Here is a 10,473-nt window from a genome sequence, read left to right on the forward strand (position 1 = left end):
AGGAGCGGGGGGGGGAGGGGGCTGGTCCACTCCAGGTCCATCACCGAGCGTGTGGGGGACCCCCCCTCCATGACCCCTGCCTCAGCAATCGGGCACAGGGGGACCCCAGAGGCACCAGTTGCCAAGCCGGGGGGGGGGTTCGTGGAGGTCCCTGGCAGACCCAGAAGTGGACTGGAAGTGCTTCTGGTCCACTTCAGAGTCTACTGCTGAGTGTGCTGGGGACCTCCCCGTGCTCCCATGGGATGCACCATCCGCCCCACCATCGCAGCATTCACAAGCTGCCTGGTACCTAGAGGTACGCAGAAAAAACATTTAAGGCTATGTCTATGCCCAAATCATCAAGTCTTTTTGAATCTCTCCAAATTGATTCAGAGGGTTCTGATTCGGAGAGATTAAAGGATCTCCTGATTTGATTTGGAGATTTGGCCACTGAATCAGGCCAAATCTCTGCCAAATTGAATCAGTGACTGAAGCTTTGCACACCCTAGTGCATACCTTAGTTAGGTTTTGCAAAAAATCCTTGGATGATGCCTGGTAATTGTATCAGATGAATCAAAAACTTCAGTAGCTAGTGTTTAGCAGCAGTTTGTTGGAATTTGTTGGAATCATCATCCAATACAAACTGCCTCAATTTGGGTTTTTCCCAAATACAGAACAGAAAAAAAAAACATTAAGCCTTTATGCTTTTCTGGCATTAGTGACTAGTGAATATTGTTTTGTGACCATTTCCATGTAGTAATTGACCAGTACTATTGTTATGATTCATTTTGCTCCTGATCTGTTTGAATAAGTACTTCTAGTCTGTTGCTGGCTATTTATTTCCTCTTGTGTCTTTAGCTTTCCTTATTGATGTTCTACAATTTACCAGCTTCTGGTTGTTATTAATTGTTGTCAAATTCTCCCTCTTCCCTACTTGCTTGCATTTAGGTTTTTAATCTGTTTTTTGTTCATTTAAAAATGCAGGGTTTTTTTTAATTCTGGCTTTTCAGACATCTTACAAAATGTTTTTAAACTGTTCAAAGTTATCACTTTCATATCATAGTGAAATTATTTGTCCTAGTTAACTTGGCTCAATTGTTTTGATTTGTATCAACATGACCTCTTTAAATTATTAAATGTATTATTGGACTAGATCTTATTCTGTTTGCACATAAAAATGTAATAAGGTTATTTGCATCCAGGTGGCCTCTAATTACATCCTTTTTACAAGTAAGAATAAGTATACAGTTTTTCTCTACTGGCTCTACATTTTTCAGTTATCCTTTAATGTTTGAAGCAACTCTCTCTCATACAAAGAATTTTTAAAGTTCTTAGTTTAGAAGCTACCAAGCACTCAAATTCCTTGAAAGTCATCCTGTCATGAATTATTTTATATATCCATTGAAATATGTTGTTTTCAAGAGGGAGGGATAAACAAAGCAAATGTTCTACATGGAAAAATATTTTCTCTCTGTCCTTTTTGATAAAAGAATGCTAAAATAGTACCATGGTTTCTTTTATGAAGTGGCATCAGTGAAGGGAAGCCAGCAGAACTAGGTGTGGCTGCATACCACTTAATTTAATTCTTCCCCAAGGTAGTATTTACAATCCAGTCAAGCAACTTCTAGGCACGCAAAGACAGACACTAACACCTTCAAAATACAGTCAACATTAATATTACAAAGTGGATACCTGTATCTTCAACACACTGCTATCAACAAATAGGCTAATAATGATATAACACTGAATTAAATACAGTTAATTCAGTATGCAAGGCACTCTGTACCTAAACAAAGGCTTTTCCTAAAGCGTCTCTGCTTACATGTGGTCAGTTGTTGCATGTATAAAAAAACTCTCTGTCTACTGGGCAGATGTAATGTTCTTATGTTGTAAGTAACAAGAAAACATTCTGGCTGTCAATCTGAACGTTCATAGTGTTTATTAATTCTTATCAAGTTGCCACCTATTTCTGCCTGAGCTGGGTCTAATTTAATAGGAAATAAAGAAAGATGTAAAGTTCCTATGCAGCCTAGCACTAGAGTAGCTTATAAAGGGAAATTTGTTGTATATTCTAAGGAACACTCAGTGAAATGACCAAACAGAGTAATTTTTGAAAAAGGTAGAAGACAAGCATTAGACAGAAGCAAAATCCAGGTGGGCAAAGGGAGGACAAATTAAGCTTTAAAGAAGGTAACGTAATGTATCTGTCCAAATTCTCTGGAATACATGTCAAAATGACTCCACAAGAATGGAGGAATTGCCAAGAGAACGAGGATACATGCCAACAAAAACATGAACGGCATTGTAATTTCACATCAAGGTGACTTTCATAAAGTAGACTTGCTTCTGTGTAAAGAAAAAGGGCCCAAGTACTTGGGTTTGGGTCAGTGGTGCTCAGCCTCCAAACACATGGGTCTCCCACAGGTCCAGCAATCTGGCAGCAGGGAGAAGCAACAGCACTTATTGCCATTCTCCTGCTGCCAAATTTCCATACCCTTGGGAAGCCCTGCGGACCAGATCTCATGGCCCTGCATGCTAGATCACTGGTTCACGCTGAGTTCAATGTATGGGACACTCTGCGGGTGGATCAGGTCAATGCACGTGGCCAGTCCACCCAGGGGGTCATACCTATGTGCCGATAGTGGACCAGCCCTGTACTACTCATTCAGCCCACCAGGCCAGAAGCTTGAGTACCATTTACTTAGGCTATGGGCAGACATTACTTTTAACAATGGCTGTTATGATGCAAACTAGCCAACTGCCCGTCAAGATTGACGGGGGGGTGGGAGGGACATGGAATGGAGTGCCTAACGCCCCATGCTGCCGCTGTTCTGCCTCTTGCAGAGAGTGGAGTGGGGGAGCCAGTCCTCAGCGCTGCTTCAGAATCATGGCGGCGCTCCCCCATGCTTGGAGCACTCTGATCGGCTGTTTCCGTCAGCCAATCAATCAAAGTGCAAATAAAGTGTTACAGACAGACAGACAGACAAACAGACTTAGGCTTTTATAGTATTACAATGTTAAGTCAACATGCTCCTGTAGCCATACAAGTGAGCTGGACTAAATATTAACAGAGACTTTATGGCCCCTCCACAACATCTCTGCCATCTGATACCTTCAGGTAAGCAATCTGCTTTTGTCTCTGCACCCCCTCTACATTTGCATTCTTGCAGAACAGCTTTCCAAAGACTGGCTTTTTTCATACCTGAGAGATTTCTGACTATCTTTAATTTCTCTCACCATTTTCAATTTTCTATTTTGCCTGAAGGATGTGTGTGTCCAAAAACTTGCAAAGAGCAACTTCTTTGCAACTATTTAGTTGATCTAATAAAAGATGTCGCCTCTACTCAGAGTTCATCTGCCTTTGTGCTTAGACCAATATGGCTACAACCTAGATCCCTACATCACTAACTGTACATCTGAATGAAAGAGAGGTAAAATTGCATTAGTTTTGCCATAATTGAATCACTGACAAGAGCTAGTAAGCTAGTAAGCAAACAGTTTAAATTACTGAAACAGTTTTTAACTTGCTTCCACTTTTCTAGTGGTCCCTTTCACTGGAATTTTAACTTACCTTGCCTGTAACCGCTGACCAAACTTTTAATGTGTTGTCATCAGATCCACTGACTATTCGGTTACCACAGAACTGTAGGCATGTGATTACATGATCATCATGACCTTTGAGCACCTGACAATAGAAAATATAAACATTTGTGTGTTATAGTATAAGTCAACACACTGGAAAATAAACCTAACATTAAGCATGTATAAATAAGAAAGAGACATATTATTCTAGCTGGAAAAAATTACAAATAAAACAAGAGTCCCTGGATCCTATGCTTCGGATCTAATTTATCACTAGCTGTGACGCAGGAAGACATTTCCTCCATGGCAAAATATGGCATTGATAGCTAGATACATTTTAGCTTTTTTTAATCCTCCTAAAATAACTGGACTAAATCATACCTAGAAATTGTGCAACTCAGTGAATAGATCACCTATTCTAATTTAGGAGTTCCCCAGTTCTTATCTCTCCTCTAAAAAAATTAATCTTTGAAAACAAGAGAAGTTTTCATGTAAAATATTTTTGGTTAATTCAATTATGAACAGAAGGAATGTGCTTCTATTATTTACTGCAATGATTATTTTCATGGTCTAGTCTTTAATGTGAATTTATTTTCCAAACCATTCCACTTATCATCCGCTATTTGAATTTCCACATTTGTGAACAGTAGAGCTATTTTTCAAAAATGGCTTTTCCAGTGTTTGATCATAGAAAAATAAAGCAACCTTTTCTATAGCACAAGAAAAATCATGCATCAGAATATGTAAGTCAAACAAGGAATTTACTATTTAAAAATATCTGAATACTTTTTCAAAATGCCCACTGAAATGAAGTAGGCAGCAGGACATTGCCTGGGGCTGTCATTTTAATAATAATTCCAGCATAGTCTGATGTGGCATATCAAGGCAAGAAATAGAGCTGTTGCCAGAGATACATTAAGTTGCAGCCAGATGAACAGCAAGAGCCTTCCATAGATTTTTAGATAATGTCTGTCTTTCTTTTATACTTAGTTGTGGTGCTTTTGTTTTCAATGGTAAATACACAATTTCCCTAACAAGAACCAAGGAAGTCTGTTTTCTTGTGTTCCTGACTGCCCTTTATCTGTAATGTGACGTGATGATATGGCTGCCACACTATTTCAGAGATGCTATGAAAACTGCTGTTACATAAATGTTTGTGCTTCAAAGCATGTTACAAGAATATAATCTAGTGTCAAGGTCATTACACTGTAGGCATGCTCTATTGCATTGCCATGTACTGCCAGAACAATTATAGTTAATGTTACATTGGCACTTTATTGGAAAAGGCAAGGAAATACTAAAAGGAAAAAAATCAGATATTTTACTTTGGTTTTCAAAAGTTTTAAAAATACTTGTCAAAATGAGGGACAAAATAAAAGGAGACACCTGGTTTTGTGGAATACTTTCATAACTGAAAAAGGCCCCAGCACTTTGAATATACCTTTGATGCATGTTTAACTTTCCATGAGTGTTCTTATTAAAGTCAGTGGCATCATCTTGGCAGGTAATAGCATGATATATGGGTATGCATTCCTCAGGTTGTTATTCCAAATTACAAGAGCGGTAGACTGGTTTAATTCTATCGAATAGGTACTGTACTTCGATTTTCAAATAGGTGCTCAAAAAGCTTCTACTTGGTTTTTAAGAAAAAGGATGAGAAGCATACATAGAAAACCTTAATTAGACATGATAATAAGAGTTTAACTAGACCTTTTGAAAATTATTTGAATGTTTTAGAAATTTGTGAAAGATTTGATTTGTCCACGATGCAAATTAGCACTTGAAGAGTTGATCCTATTCGATTCCTGGTATGTTACACATAGTTCAGAAACTGTTACCTTTGGGGACTTCAGTTCTCCTCTCCGCCAGTTTGTATCGATTCTGTGCTGTCTGATGTAAGCACTTTTCCAGGGACTATGTATAAAGCCTGGTTTTATTACTTTCCTTCTCTTGATATGTAATGGCTCGTCAATTCCTAAAATTAATTTAAAAATCAGAACAGGAAAAAAAAAAAACTTGTCTGTCTGCAGACACGCGCATGTGTGTGTGTTAGCAAATTAAATGGCTTCTATCCACCCTAACAATTTTGAGCCATCCCTTATTTCAAATGCTACGCTATGTTTATAGCTTCATCTCCAAAACAATATGCCAATGTTCATGATATGGCTGCACATTATTTCATAGATGCTATGAAACCTGCTGCTTGTACATAAAAACTTGCATTTGAAAGTATGTCATGACAATATAATCCAGTATCAAGGTCATTACACTGTAGGCATCAATTACATCACTGTGTTGAAACAAAACAATTACTGGTTAATGGTATGGTGGGTGCTTTATTGGAAAAGGCAAGGAAATACTAAAAGGAAAAATCAAAGGAAATATTTTCCTTTGCTTCTCAAAAGTTATAAAAATACTTGTCAAAATGAGGAATGAAGTAAAAGGAGATACATGATTTGTAGAATACTTTCATATTTGGATGAGGCTCCAGTTCTGAAAATTCCATAAATATATACTTAACTTTTTATCATGATACTCTGCTTTCCTTACATCAACTTGCCTTCATTCTATTACTACATTTTCCTAATCTTTCAAAAATTATTGCTGAGCTAAGCATATCATTTATTTCATCCTTTGTTCTTCGCTACCTTATGGCTCATCTCCAATCCCCTTTTCCTCAAAGAAGTCTGGGAGAATACTGTCTCTTTTCAGTATCTCTTTACAAATCTTCATACACGTTTCATGACCACTTGCAGTGTCCCTTTTAAGCCCTTCAGAGTACTGACATTTTCATTTCTAAGTCAATGATCTACTCCTTGGGCTCTGATCATGGGACTTTGTTACCTTATTTTTGATATTGCTGACTTTTCTTAATCCTTATGTTGAGCGTCTTGATTCAGAAGACTATGTGCCTTGGGGACTCTTCTCTCCTAGTTGGAATTCCAAGTATAATTACTCTTTCTCTATTTTTTGCTGAAGGGTTTACAGCTGTTTCATCCTTCCTACTAAGGAGTAACTTAAAATTCTGTTTCTGGCCCACTTATCTCCTCTGCGCATCTTCTACCTCTAGTGCTTCTTACTACTAGCCTAGATCTTGTTGCTAGTTGTGAATGATTCTCACCCTATCATCTCTAGATAAGAACCTAAGTAGTGTCATACTGGGCCCAACAGATCTGCCTCTGATAGCGATAGTGACAGTAGGTGCTTTAGAGAAAGAGCATATATGCAGGGCATGTCTTAGGTAATCCACTCCCTGGCAGCTACCATCATTGGTTTAGAGGTGTCAGAGAATACACCCCTGACTGTTCTATTTAATATCTATTACACTACCTGTCCTCTATGAATTTGTCTAATTCCTTTTTGGGCCTGATTATACTATCTGCTTCTACAATTTCACATAGCAAAGACTCCCAGTTAAATGTGGGATGTGTTAAATTCCTCTTGTTTGGTTTAAACCCATCTCCTGCTAATTTCAGTGGATGCCCCCTAAATTGTGTTTTCTTGGACTTGGTGAATGAGACACTATTCACTTTGTCCACGCTATTCTTGATTTTCTAGATCTCTCCCCTTCAGCTTTCTCCATTTCAAACTGACGTATTAGGACCTTTCAGTCTCTCCTGGTGTGGCAACTGCCCATCTTGACTGCCCTTCTCTGTACCTCTTCCAATCATGCTTTTTGAGATGCAGAGACCAGAACTGAACACCAAATTCAAGATGTTTTTGCATGGTGGCACACCATAGTTTTGTATGGTGGCAAGATGATATTTTCCAATTTGTTTCCAATTCCATTCTTAATGATGCCCAACATTTTAGTGGCTTTTTTGGTTGAAGCTGCACATTGAATCAAGGTTTTAAATGAAATATCTACAATGACTGCAATGTCTCTTTCCTGAGTCATGGCTGCCAGTTGGGAGCACAGCATCTTGTACATAAAGGTAAGGTTATTTTTCCCCTTGTGTGCTATTTTGCAGCTATTTTGCACTTATCAGCATTGAACTTTATTAGCTACTTTTCTGCCCAGTCGCTTAATTTTGTGAATGAAAGGCAAAGAAGTGGAAGATGAACTTCAGTGCTCATCATCAATCTCTCCATTCATTTTCTGATACCTCTATTGGCAAATCTTGAATAAACTCTACTTTCATACTATTAAGACTTCGAAGACTGAAGTACTCTTTTGAGCAGTGTTGGTTTCTCCTGTCTGGCCATGCTTTTGTTCTTAATTGCACTTAACTTCCAAGCCTCAAAAGTTCTGAATCATTTCTAACCCCCTCTGCCCACCCTCCACTCCATTGTCTCCCTCTTCTCAGTTGTGCCATCATGATGCAGTAGCATAACTAGAGGTGGGGAAGTAGGACACCAGGCCCAGGCCCTAGAATTCAAGTTAAAGAGGACATTAAAATGGGACATGAGCCCCTCACCTCCTCCGGGGAGTCTATATGCACAGCAGCTAAGTGCAGGAATACCATGCTGCTGTAGCTGTAGCAGCAGCCACTTCAACCAACTTCAGCCATTTCTCTCATCCCTCCTGCTACGGCTGCTGCTTCTTTCAATGGCAATTGCTGCTGAGGAGGGGAATGTGTGCTGGCTGCAACAGAGGGGCATGAGTGTTCCCAACTTCTCTATGGCAGCATGTCCAAGGTCCAGGACATTGCCCTCAAGTCACTCTGACTAAATTCACAGCAGGCACTGAGTTCACCTCCCAACAGCTTTCCTCTTCACACAATTCTGGGTAAAAACACATCTACACGTTTTCCAAAGTCTCCAAGATCTTAGCTGGTTTTTTATGGCCCTTTGCAAGCCAGCTGTTTTAGCCGCCCACGTCATTTCCCAAATCTTGCCCTCTCTGTGATTCTTCCTAAATAATATGCACATGCAGACAGTATCATCTCTTATTTGTGGAACCCAGTGCCTTTGAGGTGCTTAAGCAATCCTTTTCTTTAAAGATACAACTTTGAAACAGCCCTGTTCATTTAGCTTGCAACTGACACCAAGTCTAATGACCTCTCTTCTCACTTGCTACCATATTGGTGGTTACTAGCTTGCATAAATACTGACTTTTGCCTTTACCAATTTCACATTTCAGCCCTTTGTGTAATCTCATTGTTCATCACTTTCTCTTTGTGGGTATGCGTCACTGTACCCAGACTCTATAACAGGGGTGGGCAATTATTTTGGCTGGAGGGCTGCTTACCAAGTTTTGGCAAGCTGTCAAGTGCTACACCCCTTGACACGTGCCCTGCCTCCTGGTCACTATCTTTGGACCAGAAGTCCCTAACCCCTGAGCTTTGCCACCAGAAGTCCCTCCCCTTGTCCCTGGCAGTACTGCTTTTGGCAAGGGGGGTCTGCCATCTTGGAACCAGAAGAATACCAACTTATATTCTAAAAATCAAACATCTACTAAAGCATTAATTAATTTGATTTCAAAAAATATTTTTGTCCTGATTTACTTGTGTTTGCGTAATGTACATAGAGGTGATTGTATAATAGCTTAAAATGAAGTCTTACTCTTGTATATTGTGGGGGAAGTGTGGGAGTGGGTACATGGGTATAGGTTTGTGGGGGGCTGTGGGTAAGTGTACATGTCAGGTGTGGGGGAGGGTGTGGGTGCATGTGTGAATATGTGGGGTGTGCATGGGTATGGGATCTGTGGGGGCATGTGAGGGTGTGAGGGGAGGGTGGCTGGGGATGGGTGTAGCATGTGTGAAGGGGGAGGGTGGCAGGAGTGTGAGAATGGGGCTGGGGTGTGCATTGGGGGGGGTCGGTGCCCACAGCCCCTGCCATCAGTGGTAGTAGCAGGCTGTGAGACCTCAGGGTGCTCAGGGCCCATGGCATGTGGAGCCCCAACCAGACCTCCTGCCAGGCTGGGCTCAGCACGCCTGCTACCCCTGGCCCTGGGCCATCAACTCGGGCCTTGCACTCCTGCCTACTTGTTCACTGCCACTTCCCCCTCCCCCTCCTCCCCATCTGCCACCACTGCCCTTCTCCTGCCACTTCCCTACCTTCCTGCTTCCCGCCTCTGCCGTTCCCTGTCCCACCCCCACTGGACACTCCAGCACCACACGGTTGCCAGCTGCCCAGCTGGGTTCACAGAATGCAATAAGAGCCGGCCCAACCTGGCCAGCAGTGCACAGAGCTAGCCAGGAATTGCGGGGGCCAGGCCGGGCTGGGCCAGGCCAGCTCCTGCTGTGTTCTGTGGACCTGGCTGTGCAGCAAGGAACAATGTGGTGCTGGAACAGCTGGGTGGAGGGGGTGCAGAGAAACAGCGGTGGAAGGCAGTGGAAGGGAAAGTGGGGAGATGGTGGGTGCAGTGGCAGCAGGGTGAGTGGCAGTGGGTGGGAGCACAGCAACAGCTGGGTGGGAGTGCAGGGCCCGCACCAGTGCCCTGGGGCCAGGGCCAGCAGCGGCCCAGGGCGGGACAGCAGGAGCGTGAGGTGTGGGCTGGCTGCTGGCAGGGATTCTATGGAGCTGGGCCAGGTTGCGTCGGCAGGAATAGGGACAGAGATGGATTGGGCCCTGCAGTCCTGCTGCCCTGCCCTGGGCCCATGCCAGCCCCAGCCCTGCAGCACTGGTGTGGGCCCCACGCTTCTGCCCAGCTGTCACTGCACTCCTGTCTGCCACCGCTGCAACTGCCATTTCCCTGCTTTCCCAACCACTGCCATTGCTTCTCTCCACTCCCCTGTCCACCTGCCAGCCGCTCTAGTACCATGTGGTTCCCAGCTGCATTGCTGGGACTGCAGGAGGTAGCAGGAGCTGGCCTGGTCCCAAGGACTGGGGCAATTGCCAATGGTCCTCCCCTCCCCCCTGCATTCTTAGCTGTGTTGCATGAGGGTGGAGAACAGCCCTAGGGTTTCCAGGCCAGAAGCCTGTGCTAGGCAGAGGCTGGTTGGAGCTTTTGGGGGGGGGGGGGGGGGG

At 42.6% G+C, this 10,473-nt stretch overlaps 1 protein-coding gene across 2 annotated transcripts in view; it reads right to left on the reverse strand.

The window, feature by feature from the left end:
* FBXW7 (F-box and WD repeat domain containing 7) overlaps nucleotides 1-10,473 on the reverse strand; it is a 300,503-nt gene that overhangs the window by 9,680 nt on the left and 280,350 nt on the right. For both annotated transcript variants that reach the window (XM_019522213.1, XM_019522214.1), the window contains 2 exons: nucleotides 5,400-5,536; nucleotides 3,551-3,664 (listed from right to left, as the gene is read on the reverse strand). In XM_019522213.1, coding sequence (XP_019377758.1) covers nucleotides 3,551-3,664; nucleotides 5,400-5,536 — 251 coding nt within the window. The remainder of the gene's footprint in view (nucleotides 1-3,550; nucleotides 3,665-5,399; nucleotides 5,537-10,473) is intronic.

The sequence above is a fragment of the Gavialis gangeticus genome, unplaced genomic scaffold (genome assembly GCF_001723915.1).
Source record: "Gavialis gangeticus isolate Ggan-Ray unplaced genomic scaffold, GavGan_comp1, whole genome shotgun sequence".
Classification (NCBI taxonomy): Eukaryota; Metazoa; Chordata; order Crocodylia; family Gavialidae; genus Gavialis; species Gavialis gangeticus.